Source organism: Euphorbia lathyris, chromosome 5 (genome assembly GCF_963576675.1).
Source record: "Euphorbia lathyris chromosome 5, ddEupLath1.1, whole genome shotgun sequence".
Lineage (NCBI taxonomy): Eukaryota > Viridiplantae > Streptophyta > Magnoliopsida > Malpighiales > Euphorbiaceae > Euphorbia > Euphorbia lathyris.
In genome coordinates this window covers 17,996,074-18,017,007 of record NC_088914.1, presented here as the reverse complement: position 1 = coordinate 18,017,007, position 20,934 = coordinate 17,996,074, and the positions used below count along the sequence as shown (strand labels likewise).

Here is a 20,934-nt window from a genome sequence, read left to right as displayed (position 1 = left end):
CAATCCCTTTACAGCAAAGTGGCTCCACATGGCAAATTATAAAATGCACAAATTCAAATTATGTTTCTTCTCACCGCTTCACTGTGTAATTATAAATATTTATATTTTCCCGGTGTAGGTTTTTTTTGTTGGTTTTGTTTTTTTCCTTTCCTTTCTTACCAAAAAATAAATATTTATATTTAGATTTTTTAAAATAAGTATTTATATTTAGGTTTTTATTAGGATATTTTTTTATTTATAAATTATAATTTATGTGATTATATATAATAAGTTTAATTTGATATTTTTATTTAAAAAATTTGTGCGTACAGAAAGTGAAGGTTTTTTTGCATATAGATCTAGGGGTGCAAACCATCGGGGTGGTTCGCAAACTGTCCGAGCTCAGTTTGGTCAAAACTCGACTCGATAGAGCTCGGTTCGAGTTCGGGATTGGCACAAGACATTCATGAGCCAAGCCGAGCTTCCTTAGGTTTGGTTCGAAAGCTCGTGAGCGGGCTCGATTGATTTTTTAATTACTATATATATCAATATTTAATTTATAATGTAACAAATAATAATAAAAAAAATAATTATCTTAATTGATTCTAAAAAAAAAATATAAAGACATTCAATTTGTATTAGACTAAAAAAAAGACGTTTAAATTTGGTATTCCTTAATTCAATTTGACCGATTTATAAAAACAATTCACGTGATTTAAAAGTTTACAAACGGAGGTATGTGTTTTTTTTATCAGCGGCTGTTGTTCAACTTTCAATACCTTTAATACCCTTCACAATTGAGGTGACTGGCCATCATTAATAGAATTCTTCAAACAAGTTTTTTTTATAGAGCTCGGTTCGAGTTCGAGATTGGCACGACACATTCATGAGCCAAGCCGAGCTTCCTTAGGTTTGGTTCGAAAGCTCGTAAGCGAGCTCGATTGATTTTTTAACTACTATATATATTAATATTTAATTTATAATGTAACAAATAATAATAATAAAAAAATTATCTTAATTGATCCTAAAAAAATATAAAGACATTCAATTTGTATTAGACTAAAAAAAGACGTTTAAATTTGGTATTCCTTAATTAGAAGACTGATATTAGATAATAAAATATTAATCAAATATAATTAAGTATATTCAAAACTGTTTTTTCTAAAATAAAAAATCAAAACGAGCCGCTCGAGCCGAACCTATATCGAGCTCGAGCTGAGCTTCAAAATTGCAGACTCGGCAAGCTTCGAGCTCGAGCCGAGCCGGACCCTATTCGGTCTCGGTTCGGCTCGAGTGCACCCTATCTAGATCGATAACTTTTTTTTTCTAGAGCTAAACTCCTAACATAAAATCATGGCACCGCTGCTACTGGGTGTAAATATGAAATTGATGTATAATTAGTAAGCACGTAGAGAGAGGTGAGAGGGAGAAAATTCAATGGAAAAGTTAAAATAAAAAGATTTTAAAAAATACCCTGCAATCTAACAGTGTTTAAGGATTTATCTTGATTTTTAGAACAAACTACAGGGTTTGTTTTGAGCCAAAAAAGTATAGGTATTAATCTGTAAAAATATAAAATTATTGATTTTTTTATTTGAAATTAACCTATATAATATAAAGAGAAAAATATAAAAATAAAACTTGTGGTTTGACTGATTTATAAAAACAATTCACGTGATTTAAAAATTTACAAACAGATATATGTGTTTTTTTTATTAGCAGCTGTTGTTCAACTTTCAATACCTTTAATACCCTTCATAATTGAGGTGACTGACCATCATTAATAGAATTCTTCGAATAAGTTTTTCTGATCCTGTTCTTTTTTTTTTAAGTCATTTTGATTATGCATATATTTTTGCTGCGGTTTCCAAAAGTATAATTTTCTTTCTCCCTATTATGCTTTTTGTTATGAGCTTGATTTCTTAGAATAATTTAAAATTTTAATATATAATTTTTTTAATAAAAAATGAACTTATTTATAAATATTATTTTTGTAATTTTTATTTAGTTATTTAGATTATTTTTAGGGATGAGAGTTAAATTTAACTCTAACGTTTTAAGCGAAGTGCAGATTTATCCTTAGCGTATGAAATGATACAAATTTAATCTAAAGTTTCCAAGCAAGATCAATTTTAGCCCTGCGCTATCGAAATTTGAAAAGCCTAGTTTGGTGTCAAAATGATCGTCACGTGTTAAAAAAAGCCAAATAGATAAATAATTAGGAATTTTTGAAAGTTCATATGATAATTAAAGTTTTTGGGTTATTAAATGTAATTGGATTAAAATATGAGTTTATTTAATGGAATTGGATAAAAATAAGAGGTTATTGAATGTAATTAGAAAAAATAATAAGTTATTTAAATTAATTGGAGAAGAATAGGATTCATTTAAAACTTTTAAAAAATTTGGAAGCAATTCAAGTTTTGAGTAAGTTACATGCGACAACATATATATTAAGTCTTTTTTGTATTTTTTTCAAAAAAAAAATTATTAAGGTAAAAGGGTAAATTAATGTTAACATTGATTTTAATTGGAAGTTAATTTCTCAAATGTTTTCCAATGAATTTCATACCAAAAAAATGTTTTCTAATAAAAGATTTCTTAGTTTTTTTATATGGTAGAATCTTATCTAAAAAAACTCCAAAAAGAATTCATTTTCCCGAAAAATAAGGAAGCGTTATCATCTTTATTTACATAAGAATATGAAATCGGAAGTTTTTGTTGAACAATTCCAAACTTCAATTTGCCTTACATATATTTGTTTTGTCGCTTTCTTTCTTTATATATATAAATAAAAAATAAGATAATATTAAGAACAAAAGTGTGTTTACAAAAAGAAATATATCCCGAAAAATAAGGAAGCGTTATCATCTTTATTTACACAAGAATATGGATCTGAAGTTTTTGTTGAACAATTCCAAACTTCAATTTGCTTTACATATATTTGTTTTGTCGCTTTCTTTCCTCATATATATAAATAAAAAATAAGGCAATGGTAAGAACAAAAGTGATGCTTACAAAAAAAATATATCCCGAAAAATAAGGAAGCGTTATCATCTTTATTTACACAAGAATATGGAATCTGAAGTTTTTGTTGAACAATTCCAAATTTCAATTTACTTTACATATATTTGTTTTGTCGCTTTCTTTCTTCATATATAAAAATAAAAAATAAGGCAATATTAAGAACAAAAGTAATGCTTACAAAAAGAAATATCTTTTGAAATTTTGTGGCAGTAAGATAGGCAAAAAAAAAAAAAAAACATTTTAAGGTTTAGGATCATTCTAATTTTAGTATATATTAGACCTCGGGTTGGGCCGGGCATGTCGGGCTTGTGATCAAATCTGATAATCCCAAGCCCACACTAATATAGTCGGGCTCGGGTTCGGGCCGGCTCGGGCTTAAAAAAGGAATTCCAAGCCCGCCCGCCCAAGCCCATATCTAAATTAAAAAAATCAATTAAAATAAAATACTAACTTTTTTTAATAAAAAATAATAAACATAAATAGTTAATAAGTTTTAGAAAACTAATTGTAAATTGTAAATACTGATTACTTATTTAATTATCTATAAATTTATATATGTAGGGTTTTTATGGACTCATTTAATTTATATAATTAAATTTATATAATTAAATTTATAAATAAATAAATATATATATATATATATATATATGATGGGCCGGGCCGAACCAGGCCCGCCAGGTATTTACATAGCCCAGGCCCGCCCATTTACTAGGCCGGTTTAATCTGGCTTGGACCGGACCGGGCCTGACACTAATTTTATGTGTCTAGACCCGGCTAAATGGGTCTGGGCTCGGACCAGGCTGGCGGGTTCATCGGCCCATGACGAGTTCTAGTATATATGAGTTCATTTTTCATTTGAAAACATCAAATCACTAGTCTTTTATCTTTAATTATTAAATCTTTAATGATTAGAAAAGTAAATTATGAGCTTAAACAGAGTGTTATTCATTTCTACATTCAAACTTTACATTTTTAAAATTAAAAATTAATTTTTTATATATGTAATATATAAAAATTATTACAATAAAAGATGGAATAGTGGTTTGACACTCGTTGAATGAAAGCAAAAGGGACATCATCAACATTAAGCTAAATGAGCAAAAGGAAGATGGAATGAGATACGTTGTACCTTAATTCTCTATTGCCCCGTATTTAATAATTCCTAATTTTTTTTTGGTATTAGGGATCGTCAAAATAATAAAAAAAAATATTATTTTTACGAAAATACCAGTAAAAAATCAATTCTAGATAGGGACGAATATCGCTCTTTTAATTTAATTAAAAGTTCATATCTAACTAATTTAGTAAGTAAGGAATTAAGATGGCCGAAAATAAATGATCAAAAATCTAATGTGATAAAATAAAATATCAACTTCTTAATCCACCAAAATCAGAATAATTAGTAGCATCGTGATGTTGTTTAAAATATGAGTATAAAAAAGATGTGTGCAACTTGAAATATTATAATAATATTTAAAATTGCAATACAAGGTTGAAATTTAAGGCACTAAACAGTAACCGATGAAGTATGTACATCTACTTCAGAAACAGCTCTTTTATTACCTCTTTCTCTTATACTATTGTCAGCAAATTTAAGGCTTGAAAGATGTAAACCTTGTTCTTTCTCCTTTGAGCTCCATTCAGACATGTAATAGTCTTCTTCGGTTACAACTTTTCGAGGTCCCCAAAACATTCCACCCCATTGTGGGAAATGTATAAAACATATAGGAATTGTGCAACATATTATCATTATTCCCATAAGTGTTATCCCTGTTTCTTTTGAGTATTTTGATCCTTTGAAGAATATCAATTGTGTAAGCATTGCTCCTACATTTCCACCCCCTCCTGTCATGCCTGATATTAGTCCCAGCGACCTGATAAAGACACAATTCACTATCATTTTTCCGTATTTATATCATATGTAATAATCATATGGCTTAATACACAATTCACTATCATTTTTCCGCATTTATATCATGTGTAATAATCATATGGCTTAATACATCAGTTGCCTCCCTAAACTTGTCTAAAAAGTTTGATTAGCCCCGAAACTTTTAAGGTGTTAAAACAAAATTCTCTTTTTAAAACAATTTGAAAATAATTTACCTTCTTGAGACGAAAGGAACGACACCAAATGTGAGTCCACAAGCAGCTTGGCAAAGAAAAGAGAAGACAATCATGGTTACAACCGAACCACTTAAGGAAGACATTCTTCCGAGAATTATACAGAAAACACCACCTAATGTCTGAACTATCCATAAAGCCCAAAGTCTACCTCTCATCCCATACTTTTTTCCGACCATATCCGATATAATTCCTCCACCCGGCCGAGATATGATATTTGCCAACCCGAAACTTGCCGCAATTATTCCGGCCGTATGTAATTTCAGATTAAACCTGTCGTAAAAATACTCAGCAATTATATTATCAATGGTAAGTTCTACTCCAAAACAGTACCCATAACTTAATGCCAAAATCCACCCTCTGTAATTTTTCAATCCATGGTAAAAAATGTTTGAAAATTTATCTTTATGCTTATCCCCGGATTTCTCTAACCGAGCGAAGTTCCCGTCCGGCAAATCTTTGCCGAACATCAACACAGCAAAAGCAGAAAGTGTTTGAAACAATGCCGGAATGAAAAACGATATTCTCCAAGCTGTGAATTTCGCTGCTCCGATATCTCGGATAAGGCTAAAAACGAGCGGCATAATCAATTGCGTTGCTCCGCCCCCGAGATTCCCCCACCCACCGGCAACACCGTTGGCTGTGCCGACCACCGGAGCGGAAAACATGGAGCTCATCCAGAATTGCGTGGAGACAAAAGTCGCTAAGGAGAAGCCGGTGAAGAATCGGACGAGGAGGAAAGAGATTGGGGAAGAAACGATGGAAGTGAAGTAAACTGCTGGAGCAGTAAGGAGAATGAGAGAAGCTGAGGCGAGACGAGGACCGAAGAGATCGCAAGCAGTCCCCATAGCTACCCGAGCTAAAACTGCACCGGAAACGGACGCAATTCCGGCATTTCCGATGTCTGTAGCAGTCAGATTAAGGTTATCGCGGATGATTGGAAGAAGAGGCGGAGCGGCGAAGGTGGATACGAAGCAGGCAAAGAAAGAAACCCAAGAGAGATGGAATGCTCGCATATGAGGCGGAGATTTAGAGAATAGTCGGAATTCAGTTGCTTTGTGCTCTGAATCGACGGGAAGATCGAATTGCTTATCTTCCGTTTCCGTTCTTGAATTCTCCATTTTTTGTGATGACATTGAAGGAGGGAAGATGGGTTAAAAAGGAATTGAGGTTTGACTTGAATTAAGAATTGCAGGTCTTTTGAAGGTTAGGGAAAGGCGAGGGTGAGGGTGGGGTTGCGTTTAGGTTCGCCGAGTCTCGTGGATTGGATTGAAAAGTGGTGTAATCAGAGAGATTTAGTAGCAGAAGGTTGATAGTTGAGGATGAGTATTGAAGAAAAACTGGGAAAAGGAAAGAGACGTAACCAAGTGGCACTGACTTCGGAGTTATTTACTATTCATTGACTTTCTTAAACGGAATCTCTTTATTTTATTCTACTGAATCTAAGTGTCCAATTTACCCCTCCTCAATTTTTTTTTTAATTTAATTGCTTTTCACCAAACAACTAGTGTTCATTTTTTTATTTATTTTTGGCTTAATACATTATTTGCCATTTCAACTTGTTCGATCTCTTAAAAAATTTAAAATGTGTCGATAGATTTTTCAAATTATATAAAATATTTAGCTAATTTTTTGAATTTGTGTAAAATATAATTAATTAATTGCTCGGTTGTAAAAATATAAGCTGCATGTAAAAGATGTGTTACACGTACCTTAAAATGTTATTACGTAATTCACAGCATAGATTAAAAATGAAATTCTTCTTTATTCAATTACAAAACTTATCTTCTCTAATATTAGAATTGTATACCCGATTTAATTGTTTTGCATTTTTTAAGACGCATTCAATACATATTCTGTATTTAACATACTTTTTGCAACTGAGTAATTAATTGATTACATTTTACGCAAGTTCAGGGAGCAACTGGACATTTTATACAAGTGGATGGAGCTATCGAGACACTTTGAAAATTCAGATGGCCAACCAAGCTTTTTGAATAAGTTCAGGAGACAAATGATATATTAAGCTGTTTTTTCATCTACTTTTAGTTTTTTTGAGTTAATTCTAAAAAAACAAAGTTATCGTGGGCTAATGGACCTTCAGGCTGAGTAGCTGAAGGTTTCGCGCTCCGCCTCCCAATAAGTGAAGAAGCACCACTGACTTTTTGAGGTACCAGAGTCTCCTTCGCTTCTGATAATTTTTTAATTCGAGCTATGAGTTGGGAATGAAGAAACATATTATCAGAATCACATGCATCCAACAAAATAAAAAAAATGAAATAAGAAAGCGATAACGTAAGGTCCCCTTTGAAATCTTTTTTAGCCCTTATAGATAATTTTGTACTTTTTTTATTATAAAGGTAGAAGGTGTGTTAGTGTGGATCATACCAAGCATTTCATGATATGGTTATTGCTTGTTGTATAATTGTAAGAATATAACTCATTTTTTCTTCGTAAAAGTCAGAGTGCACAGGTTTCCAAGATTCATGATTACAAGACGTTTCATTCCATCTGGTTGCAAAAGGAAATCCTTGAGAATATGGGTCTTTAGCATTGGAAGCATTCGATTTTATCCAAAACCATTTCGGCTTGAAATTATTCACGCTCTGTATTTTCTTGTTTAGGAAGGGGCAGTCTTGGACATTAATTGACCAATAAACCATGTCTTCAGTCACCTTCTTGTTGGACAACACAAAGGCCCATATAACATGTGAAAATTCCCAAAGTGTTTGGAGGAGGATTAGAAGCTCTTTGACTCTCAGAAGGAACGCTAACAAATTCTAACCATGGGTATAATGCTACAGTACCCTCTACCAAAGTATCTTAAGATAAGGTGGAAGGTTAAGAAAACCAATTTAAGTTCACTTGTTTGGCTTTAGCATGAATTTTTTTTAGGATTTTGAGCAGGAGCAAAGGTGGAAGCTTTTTTTTTTATATTTGAATGAGGTAGCTTTTGTGGTTTGGGAACCGTGATTCGAAATAAAATCAAAATATTCTAAAAAACTTTCACAAAGTTAACAAAGAATGCAGAAACATAGAAAAATGAAGCAAAAGGTGTGGGTAAAAACCTTTGGGCGATAGATTTCATGATTATGGCCTATTTTTTATGACTTCTCGAGAAACAATACGTAGGTAATAAGTACATCTACCGAAACGACAGCGCTAGACAATTTTTTGGGAAAGGAAACATTTTCAGAGGGGAAAGTGGGCTTCCAAGTAATAAAATTAGGCTCATTCTTTTCGAAAAAGTGATAAACAAAGCCCTAAAGAGTTTCGACACAAGCCAGTGAGACATCTGATATCGTATCAAATAAATGTTTGGATACGTGGACCAATAAGAAGCTTTACACATAAAGTGTAACCGCCAGTACACGTGGGCCAATCACAAGATCAAATTCTAAAGGTACGTTCCTAATCCCTAAGATACGTTGTGATTTACGGTGAAGGGGATACAGGAGCAAAAACACATGGAATGTAAACCAATCAACTGTCAACACGTGGAAAGCTATTCAATAGTTGGTACCTTTCAGCTATTTATCAATAGTCATTGAATGAACACTAGGTACGTAATCACATTTATCTAAACTCTGCTTTCAAGTCTACTTACTCTTATTAGTAACATACTGACTTAAACATCGGAGAAGGGACGCCGGACTCCAACCCCTCTTTAACAGTTTGCTCATTCTGATCATAGTATTCTATAGATTGACAGACATCACCAAACTGTGTTTAGTATAATTACATATATAACCTATACTATATCTCTCTCTATGAAAGTTGTGTCACAAATAATTACATTTTACCCAACGTTGATTAACAATTACCAGTCTTGAAAATTCTGGCAGGTATGAAAAGGGTAGTTTGGCCATTTAGGTTAGTTGCCTACTAAAACAAATTGAAATTAATAGTGAGTCAAATGGAATCATTTTGGTCCCCATACTGCGGAGTAGAATATTCAATTCAATCAAATATTTAAATACAAATCAATTTCAGCTGTCGATTTCAAATTCTAATGAATCTAATGGCTTAAAATATTTATTGTCAATGTTGCATAAAAAAAAAAAATTTATTGTCAATGTACTTGCTTACAACTTTAATTGTACTCCTTAAGTTTACAAAAGTTCGAAATCATCCTATATTTTTATCTAATCTATATATAATATAAAACAGTAACGATGGAGCTGAGGTGTCACTTCCTCCTTTTTTACTAATAAAATATATAATATAATATATATATATTAATTTTAATTATATTATTATATTTATCTACAAAAAGATTATTTTATCCGTACTATATCTAAGAGTTTTACAGAATTTAAATTAATCCCTAAAATCTCTCTAATTCTTTGCATATCTATATCTAAAAGTTCTACAGAATCTAAATTAATCCCTAAATCTCTCTAATTCTCTACATATCTATCTATATATAATATAAAACAGTAATGATTGAGCCGAGCTGTAAAAAAATCTTTTGTCCCGAATTCCCTGTCCCCCATTCAATTTTTGACACGTGTCCCTTTAACTACACTTTAACCAAAGTTAAGTATATCTAACCATAGTTAGTAGCAATAAAGTAAGATAAAAGGGACACGTGTCAAAAATTGAATGAGGGACAGGGAAGGGGACAGGAAATTCGGGACAGAAGATTTTTTTCCGAGCTGAGATATCACTTCCTCATTTTTTACTGATAAAATATATAATATAGTATATAATATATTAATTTTATATTATATTATTATATTTATCTATAAAAAGATTCTTTTATCCGTACTATATCTAAGAGTTCTACAGAATTTAAATTAATCCCTAAATTTTTTTTAATTTTCTGCATATCTATATATATAATATAAAATAGTAACGATGGAGTTGATGTGTCACTTCCTCCTTTTTTACTGATAACAAATATAATATAATATATAATATAATATAATATATTAATTTTAATTGTATTATTATATTTATCTATAAAAAAAATAATTAAATTAAATGTAAAAATAAAATAATAATATTTAATTTATATAGCACATTTATATCACTAATTGTTATTATTAGATTATATTTTTGTTTTCAGTCTTCCTAGACTGATCCCGGGTTAGGTTTTTATTTGTTTGTTTTTTTTTCTTCCCTTCTTACCAAAAAAAAAAAGATTATATTTTTGTTAATTTTTATATATTAAAATGAATCCGTGCATCGCACGGGTCAAAAACTAGTTATATTCTATAACCCTTTATTATTATCTTTTATTTAAAAAGATAAGTCGTAAAAATACCTCTAACGTTTATAGGTATGGGCAATTTTTACCCTCAACGTCTAAAATTATGCAATTTTATCCCCAACGTTGGCAGACAAGAGCAATTTTATCCTTAATTTGGCAAGTTGGGTCGATTTTAGACATTATTATAAAACACAAATATTTTTTTCTTATTCTGCACCAAGTGTATGTGAATTGATTCTAATAAAAGATTTCATATTTTTGTGATTTAATAATAGAATTGAAGATTAATATTTTTAAATTTGGTGATATATCTTTATAATTTTTTTCATGTTTAATCATATGTTTGTGACCAGTTACTAATGAGTGATAAATTGATGCATATATGAAGTGTAGATTACAAGATTTATGACCGAGAAGATATTTTGATGAATAAATTTCATAAATTGACCTAACTTGCCAACGTTAGAGCTAAAATTGCTCTTGGTTGTCAACGTTATAGGTAAAACTGCACCATTTTAGACGTTAAGGGTAAAATTGCTCCTACCTACAAATGTTAGGGGTATTTTTACACTTTATGCCTAAAAAAATATATATTATTATCCAATTGCACCTTATCTAATTGCAGTTAATAACTCTAAAACTTCAACTGTCCGTAAACTTTCAAAAGTTTCTAATTATTTGACAATTTCTTTTTGGCAAGTGGCGGATAGTTTCCTATTTTTTACATCCAACATTTAAAAAAAAATTAAAAGGTTATTGAATTCAATCAGACAGAAATATGAAATTATTTGGAACTTTTGAAAATTAGCATCCATTAGAAGTTTTACACTAACTAAATGGGGTTCTTTAATCTTATACATACATGTAGTGGTATCTTTTGCTTCGCAGACTTCGCAAAATGTGACGAAAACTTATTTTGCAAAGTAATTTCTGGAAAAATATGAAGATAAAACGGTAGCTACTTATAAAACGGTAGCTACTTACCTTATTTTCACCTTTTGCCATTGAAATCGACAATAAATATATGATGAACGCAGAAGAACGTCGAATAACCATGCATTTGATTCGCACAAGATGAAAGAAACCAAGAGACGAACATGAAACAGGAAGATGAAGAACCATCTTTCACAGAAACATGGAGATAAAGAGAGGAAGAAGAGACAGGATGATGAAGAAAATGGAGGTGATTCGTAAAATATAAAGGAATGGGGAAGATGAACCAATACACGGGAAGAGAAGATGGAAGGTTGAAACCGATAGAATAGAAAAGAATGGAGAATATGAAAGGTTTGAGACATTTTGGAAAAGACAAAAAAAAAATAGTCTAGATAGGAGTTGGATAATTGGTCTAAATATGTAAGTGGACCTCCCATTTGATCCAATTTTATAATTTTCCTCCTAAAAGTTAAAAAGTTAAAGAATTAAAGTTGCTTAAAATATATCATAAAGTCTTTGAATTTTTTTACTTTTGAGGTCTTTGTTTTTTTGTAGAGCAAAAAATCTCAGTTATTTTCTTGTCGCAAACGAAAATATTTCCATTAAAAAAATAATAGGTATCAGTTTAACAAAATGCGAAAGCAGAAGTGTTTTTTTTTTTTTTTTGAGTTTACCTAATTAAAATTTCAAAATTCTTTTTGCCCTAAAAATCAATCTAGGTCCTTTCAAAAAAAATAAAAATCAATCTAGGCTATTAATTAATTTATGTTAATAAATTAATAATTATGTCATGGTACGTCTGATTTTGCATTTGACCATATGCATCATGCTACTTTCAAGTTGAATGGTGAGCAATTTGCTTATTTTAACTCATATTTAAATAAATACCTTAAAATTCTTCTTAAGGGTGTTGCTACTTTCACACCTATCCAATTCCAATTGAATTTTTATTCTCACTCAACTATTTTCTTTTTTCTCCATAAAAAAAACTATTTTCTTTATAAAAAAATTATTGGATGTGATAATCCCATTAATATAGATATTTAAAAAAAAAAATTTTGCTCAATACACTTACATTAAAGAAACGAATATTACATTGAAGAGAAAAAAAAACCCCCCAAAAACTCACTCTACTCATGTGATTCGAACCCATGATCTCTAGAGTCATAGATAAGCTCTCAACGAACAGACTAAGAGCTTCACCACCCATTAATATAGATATTTTTTACTGTCACTGTAGAAATAATATATCTTTTGTATGAATTACTGGGTAAATTTCATCAATGGTGTACAACCTTTGTCCTATTTCACACTTTGGTGTACAACCTTCATTTTGTCTCACTAATATGTACGACCTTATGGGTGACCTCCCAACGTGGTGTACAACAGGTAAAAATGACCGGTCAAACCGGTCAAACCTGCCATTTCACCTTTTTTTAACTAATTTCTTACAAAATGTGGGACCATATTATATTTAATTACCATTATATCCTCATCCCCAACCTTGGAACCCTCTCCCTATCTTCCCCTTCTCTCTCTAACCAGTTCTCTCTCTAACTCCATCTCTCTAAAAACCTGTATAAATGAGCCACCACTAATTTCTAACCCCATTTCTCTCTCTAACACTCTCTCTCTCTAAAAATATTTATATGAAGTCTCAATTTGGTCTGTAATTTTACAAGGGTTGTGTTGATATATATTCCCTTATTATCCCGCTACTTTTCTGGCACTGCTATCTTATTATCTATTCAGATTAACTTTTTTTCCTCTTTTTTTAAATCGCAGGCAACATCCCTGATTTTTGGGCCTCACTGGAAAAGAATGGTTTAATGTCGCGTGTAATTCGCTTGCTGCGTTGCTGCTCCCTTACCCCTGCGACTGCTCCGTTACGCAGCACCGACATCGTTCATCCTCTGATTTCACTTCTCCTCACAAAATTCAATTATTCACAAACAAATACCCATTATTAGATCCGCATGATAGTGTATAAGGAACTATGAATTCTTTGAGGTTGAAGTTTAAGATTTTATGGATTAATAATCATTAATTTACCATTACCCCTTTTTAATCTTCTTTTTTCTTCAAATTCTAATTACTTATAAAAATTATAAACAAAAAATGGAGCAGCAGTAGCTCACATATCGAGCATCATGGAATGGACCCAACGTTATGGAGCACAATCTGGCATTTGTGGTTCTTTCTAGTTTAATTGCACTTCCATTTTGATTTAATTGTGCAGTGTGTGAATTAGAGTTTTGTTTGACAGAGAAGATGCATTTCAGGTAGGAGAAGGAGGAAAAAGAGCTTTCCAAGTTTATTATCTAGAGAGAGAAAGAAAGAGAGGAGAGTGAGTGTAAGAAAGAGAAAGGAAAACTCAAAAACTAATAAAGAAAAAAGTCTTAAATAAGGGCATATATGTAATTTATGATTTTTTTTTACTTTTTGACCGGTCAAAGCTGAGGTGGCACGTTGACTGAGCGTTGACCGGTCATTTTTACCTACTGTACACCATAGTGGGAGGTCACCTATAAGGTCGTACATATTAGTGAGACAAAATAAAGGTTGTACACCAAAATGTGAACTGAGACAAAGGTTGTACACCATAGATGAAATTTACCCGCCTTAATAAATTTCATTTTTTTTAATAAAAAATCAAAATAATTTAATTCTTTTATGTTTATTAAGTTTCTAGCTTTGAGATTATATATATAAAAAAGTTTCTAGCTTGTGAAAATATCATTCCAGACTAAAAAAACATATTATATTACACTATATTTTAATGCTTCAGTTGGAATCCTTCGTAGCTTTAACATTCCCTCAAGCCGAAACATGATTAGCCTCAATCTATTTTGACAATTCTCATTCTTATCAGAGAGGGGAGTGCTCTAAAAATCGGTTCACGAGCGAATTTTTAAACATTGTTCTGTTTTCTAAATCGGACGGCATAAATCAGTTTGTCAATTTTTGTCCGTCTAAACGGACTTAGACAGTCATAGACGGTTCGAGAAAGTCCTTTAAAAGAACTGGTCGTGAGACTTTATGTCAATTTTTTCAAAATTTTAATAACCTAAAACTTTAAAAAAAATACTTAAAAACTATTAAATGTTACTCTTAAGATTATTAATCTTAGAAGACTTGCTGGAGAGTCCCAACTTCCATAGATGGTAATAGGGGATTTCAATTGCATTCTGAGTGCTGATGAAAAAGTAGGGGGTGCTGTTTTCCCTACCTATCTGATGCAGGACTTCTCTAAGCAATTGAGGAGTGTGGTTTGAGTGAACTGGAGTTGAAGGCAATCAATTTACATGGGAAAGAGGAAGGGGTTCTGAGATTTGGATAAGAGAAAAATTAGACATGGCCTTTGCATTGGCAGAGTGGGTTAGACGTTTTGCCAATTACCACTTCCAATCCTGTATGTCTGGGTACTCTGACTATCTCCCAATTTCACTTAGACTGGAACAGGAAAAAACCCACAATAATGCTAAAAAGTGTTATTTTGAGGATAGCTGGTTAAAAGAACAGGAGTTCATTGATCTGGTGATTAGAAACTGGGGGGCAGGGGCGTAGGCCTGTCCTTGAGAAGCTGACATGTGTGAAGAAGATGGCAGAATGGGGGAAGAGCTTCAATGTGCGGTTTAAGAGCCAGATTCGGAGATGGAGGAACCAAATGGAGTCTCTGCATGGTAAAGGGGATAGGGACTCAATTGCACAAATTTTCTTTGCCAAAAGGAAATTGAATGACACATTAGAAGAAGAAGAGATGTATTGGAGACAAAGGGCTAAGGTTTTCTGGCTGACAGAGGGAGATAGAAATACTCATTTTTTCCATGCTAGTGTGCAAGCAAGGAGACAACAGAACTTCATTGCATCTGTCAGTGATGATGTGGGAGGAGAATTTGATAACCAAAGTGAGATGCTGAACCTAGCACAACAGTATTTCAGCTCTGTTTTCTCTACCTCTGGCACAGCTGGGCCTGAAACGATTAATGTTATTGATGTTGTGATTGACTCAGCGACAAATGAACTTCTCACGACACCTTTTGAGATGGAGGAATTTAAAAAAGCCCTATTCTCCATGAGTCCGAACAAATCTCCTGGTCCTGATGGGCTGAACCCAGGTTTTTTTCAATCCTTTTGGGGGCACAATAGGTATGGAATTGGGATCGGCCTGTGCGAAATGGTTAAATGATGGGGAATTCCCACCTGGGATCAATGACACTACAATTTTCCTCATTCCCAAAATTGACAATCCCAGAATGCTAAATGATTTTCGCCCAATCTCCCTTTGCAATATGATTTACAAAATTATAGCAAAGGCCTTGGCTAATCGGCTGAAGGGTGTCCTCCAACAAATTATTGGAGAAACACAATCTTCTTTTGTCCCTGAAAAATCCATAATTGATAATGTACATGTTGCCTTTGAAAGCATACACTTCATGAAAAGGCAGAATAGGGGGGAAGTATGGACATGCCGCACTCAAAATTGACATTAGTAAGGCATATGACAGGGTGGATTGGGATTTCTTGAAATTAGTAATGACTAGAATGAGATTTCACGAGACTTGGATCAGATGGATGATGCTTTGTATAACAACAGTGAAGTATAGAGTGGCAGTGAGTGGAGAATGTACAGGGCAAATTGTTCTAGGTAGGGGTCTGAGACAGGGAGACCCGCTATGCCCCTATCTGTTTATTCTGTGCGCTGAAGTTTTATCTAATTTAATCAAAAGGGTTGAACGCGAGGGTTTAATTTCAGGCTGTTGTATTACCCGCAGGGCTCCATCTATTACACACCTATTCTTTGCTGATGACAGCTTCTTGTTCTTTAGAGAAAAGGCAAGTGAAGCTAGAAAAGTGATGAGTATTCTGTCCGAATATGAGAGGGCATCAGGTCAGGCTGTGAACCTAAACAAATTCGGTATATTTTTCAGCGCAAATGTGCATGGTGATTTGAAAGATGAGATCCAAAGTATATTAGAGGTTTACACTCCTTTAGACACGGGTCGTTACTTAGGTTTTCCGTCTCTAATTGGTTGATCTAAACGATGAATTTTCACTTTCCTGGTTGACAGACTACCGAAAAAGTTTGGTGCCTGGGGTTTCAGATTTTTATCACAAGCGGGAAAGGATGTGTTACTCAAGTCAGTTGCTCAAGCTCTGCCTACCTTTTGCATGAGTACGTTCCTCTTACCCTTATCTTTATGTGATGAGCTGCAAAAGTTAATGAATTCGTTTTGGTGGGTCTTGAAACCTGAGGGAAAAAGAAGTATACATTGGTTTGATTGAGCAAAGCTTTGACAATCAAATGACCTAGGAGGCATAGGCTTTAAAGACTTGCATATATTTAATTTCGCTTTGCTAGGTAAGCAGGGATGGAAATTTATTAGGGATCCAAATACTATAGTAAGTAGAATGTTCAAAGCAAAATATTTTGCAAGGGAGGACTTACGTTTCTCTAAATTAGGCAATAATCCTAGTATGGTTTGGAGAAGTATCTGGAGTGGTCTAAGCATTCTTAGGAAAGGGCTAAGATGGAAAGTGGGGGATGGTAGATCGATTAGAGTATGGGAAGATGCGTGGGTTCCCCACCTTCATGATTTTTGTATAAATTCCATTATGGTCCCTAGGATGGAGGATATGAGAGTATCTGATTTGTTGCTTGAAAATGGTAGAGGGTGGGACATAGACAGACTAAATGGTTGTTTTAGTGTTAGCGAGGATATGAGGATTTGGCACTGGTCTAAGGATGGGTTCTATAACATGCGCTTGAGTTATCTTGCTGGGATGGGGATTGTGGAGGGGGTTGTAGTGCATGAGGGATGGAGGTAGAGGTGTCAAAATCGTGTTATCTCATATTTATGTTGCATATAGTTTTATATGTTATAAATGCTAAAAAAATGATTTTCGTGTCAATCGTGTCGTGTCAGTAGGGTTGGCTCTGTAATCGTGTTTTCGTGTCAGAAATTGCCACCTCTAGATGGAGGAGGCTGTGGAAATTGGAGATTCCCCCTAAACGAAAACAATTTATCTAGCGTATCTACACGGGTTGATTACCCACACGAGTTCGTTTGGCCCAACGAAGAGTTTCCATCACAATTGAATGCCCGGTGTGTATTGACCAGGATGAAACGAATAACCATTTATATGTTGAGTGTTGCTTTGTAGGTGATGTTTGGCGAATAGCTGGTCTACAAATACCACGGGGTGAGGAGATGAACATTGGTGATTGGCTGTTATAGGCGCTATGTGGTTCGAATCAGGACATCATTGTCCGAATTTTTTGTGCCTTGAAGACGATATGGAATCATAAAAACAGAGTGGTTTGACACATGATTTGGTGGCCGATGGACACCAGTTGGCGCACTGAAATTGATGATATTCGAGATTGGAGGCCTATCAACACGGCTCATCCGCGAGACCGGTTTTAACCCTGAGCACGAGCTTAACACACCAAAATCAGCAAGGGGAAGTCGACGATCTTGATCTGTCGACAGCAGACCACCATTCCCGCCGTCCTATTCAAGCCGACACCGAAGGATCAGATTTGCGCCTCCCATTAACCGTAATCAGTATACAGCAGCATCGAGAAGAATTTAGCAGAAGTGACCATAATGAATTAACACGACAGCAGGCCTGCAGTGCTGAGTTCATGATGCAAGCGATGACAGCGTCTACTTTAGAAAACCCGGGTCAGCATCGTCAATACCAGCGGCCTTTGATCAGTGACTTCATGGTCCAATTGACGATAAAACATAAATGGCAGCCGCTGGCGATCGGTTCAGTCAAATGCAACATAGACGGAGCCATTTTCAAGGAAGTAAAGAGATGTGGAATGGGTGCGGTGATCAGAAATGCAGTGGGTGCGTTCTTATTCTGCAGTAACAGCTTCATTCTAGGTACAAGAGAACCAATAGTGATTGAGGCTCTTGCAATACGCACGAGTCTGATCTGGTTAGCTTCTATGAATTATTTGCATGTGGAGTTTGAATCTGATGCTAAATTAGTTGTTGATGCAATTCACTGTTGCAAGAAAGATATCTCGGAATTTGCATCGATTATTCATGATTGTCGAGTTATTTTGCGATCCAATTCTACATTTACATTGTCTTTTGTTTCTCGTTTAGCGAATAGGGTTGTACATTTGGTAGCTAGGCAGGTCTATTCCAATGCTAGGGATTTTCTATCAACTGTAGTGCCAGAATGGCTGTCAAACGTTATTGTTGAGGATGCCAATCGTATATTTATATGACAATTCTATTTCAGGTTCAAAAAAAAAAGATTATTAATCCTTTTTTTTTGTCACGTTTTGTTATTATTATTATTTTGTTGGTACAATTTTATTTTTTAAGGACATGATTATAACAAATATTAAAAAATATATATTTTTCTATTATTATTTTTAGAGAGTGTAATTTATATTTTAATATATAATAATTATAAATTATAAACAAATTTAAAAACTAGAAAAATATAAATTCAATTAATTTTCAATTAATCTCTTGATTATCTTCAAGAGTCATGTCCATCCGACTAGCATTAATGCTATTTTGTTGTCACATTTTGTTTTTAATGTTATTTTGTAAACATAATTTTAATTTTTTAACTTTATTGTAACAAGTTAGAATCTTATCGTGGATATTCAAAGCATCATTAGACTTAGATTTAATAAGTCTAGATCTAATGGTGGATGACTAAGTTCATTTGATCATTCTGTGTCCAAGTGAACACTACTGTGCGGAATTAACCTTTGTTATCAATCCTTTCCGAACTTGAATAATCTTTGAGAAAACTAACAAATAGAGCAATAATCAAAACCACAAAAATACAATAATAATAAAAATTCAGTCACAACCATCAAAGACAAAAACATAATATTTTTACATGGAAACCCTCTCAATGTGAGGAGTAAAAAACACGGGATCATAGTCTATTTAAATCTTCCACCATATCAAATAATAATGGGTAATACAATAATTCTTCCCTAATAATGCTAGATGCATACACAATCAATATTGCACTTAGAAAACTCCATAACAAAGTATGGAATCAAAGAAAAAAATACAAAAGATGAGAAATACTCCAAAAGACACAATCTACCTCATGGATGAAAATACCATTCAAAGCTCAAAACCCAATCTTCACCAATCAAAATAAGGAAACCCGGTCTTCACCGATCAAAATAAGGAACGAGATGTGAGAAAGCCTGTGTTAAAAAATCACAGCGATCCAACAGTTCAATTTTTGACAAAAGGTGACATACTGTGGCTGGACGGAATAGGAGGAAAACTACATTTCTCACTTTCTCTTTGTTTTGTAGCCGTATTCTCCTCTCTCATTCTCTCTTAAAACTTACTCTTATGTATTCCTAAGATTGGGTAAATTACATACGTGGTTTACATCCTTTGTCATATTTCATACTTTGATGTACAACCTTCAATTTTGCATACAAAAGTATACAACCTTTTGGTGACCTCCCACTAAAGTCCACAGCTGGTAATTGTGGCCGGTCAACGCGCCACATCAGCAATTTGACCTCCATAAAAGTCAAAACTGCTGACGTGTCACGTTGAATTTGTGTTGACCAGTCAATTTTTGACTTTTATGAATGTCAAAGTGCTGACATGATACGTTGACTTCACGTTGACCGGTTGTTCACTTTAGTGAGAGGTCACCAAAAGGTTGTATACTTTTGTGTGAAAAATTGAAGGTTGTACATAAAAACATGAAATAGAACAAAAGTTATACACCACCACGTATGTAATTCATCCCTAAAATTTACACAATTGACTAAGGTGATTTTGGGTGCTCATTATTAAAAAAAAAAAAAAGCCCAACAATTTTATATATACAAAAAATAATTATTCCTCCTCTCAAGATTTCACAAGAATTTCTTGAATTTGTGAGCAAAAAAACATGTTTAGACAAGTTTCATTTACATTCTCTCATTGTTCCCTCTGTCAACTTATGATTTGTGGACCTCAAAGAATGAAGTAGTAAGGTTGTAAGCTTAAAACCCATTCAATGCTTTGTAATTCCACTAAATCCTTCTTCAAAAGATATGAGACATCACAATCTTTCCAATTCAAAATCAAATTTTTGTTCAAGATAATTAATTAAAGGCCTAATATATAAATAGCCCTCTATAGCCCTTTGAACTTGTCCAAATATTGCAACTGTCCCCCCAACTTTCAATTGTAACAATCTATCCCTCAAACTTGTCCAATTCTAAAACATAACCCCTCAAACTTGTCCAATTGTAAAACATAACCCCAAATTGAGATTTGTTTTACCCCGTACTTGAAGCAACCATAAAAACGTTTCCCCGGATTCGTATCACGCCATGAAATCTTCAATGAAACTATTTCTCCACATAAAACATCTTTTCACCCCCATAATATCCCAAAACTTTGAATCAAGAAATCACTAAAAACAAATAGGAATAACAAAAAGAAGACTGTTAGATTGAAGAATTGGGGATTTGGTTACTTAAATACTGATTTTTCTTGGATCCAAATATCTGATTATCACATTCCACGAGCGTTGCAGCTTTTGTATTTCACGTGTTTCTTCAATTGCAGTCTATGTCAGCAATTTGGGGTTCTATTTTACAATTGGACAAGTTTGAGGGGTAAGTTGTTACAATTGACAGTTGG

General features: G+C 33.4%; 1 protein-coding gene across 1 annotated transcript; it reads right to left on the bottom strand.

The window, feature by feature from the left end:
* Nucleotides 1–4,381: 4,381 nt before the first annotated feature.
* Nucleotides 4,382–6,436, bottom strand: LOC136230082 (high affinity nitrate transporter 2.5-like). The gene is made up of 2 exons (XM_066019021.1): nt 5,113–6,436; nt 4,382–4,880 (listed from the first exon to the last, which is right to left on the bottom strand). The coding sequence occupies exons 1-2, from the start codon at nt 6,264–6,266 to the stop codon at nt 4,514–4,516; spliced, it is 1,521 nt and encodes a 506-aa protein (XP_065875093.1). The 5' UTR covers nt 6,267–6,436; the 3' UTR covers nt 4,382–4,513.
* Between the last annotated feature and the right edge of the window lie 14,498 nt (nt 6,437–20,934).

What these genes read in the sequence shown, in the direction of transcription:
- LOC136230082 (XM_066019021.1), bottom strand. Translation starts at nt 6,266, where the DNA reads ATGTCATCACAAAAAATGGAGAATTCAAGAACGGAAACGGAAGATAAG. An exon ending in GTTCCTTTCGTCTCAAGAAG is followed by an intron (nt 4,881 to 5,112) that starts GTAAATTATTTT and finishes TGTCTTTATCAG; the next exon opens with GTCGCTGGGACTAATATCAG.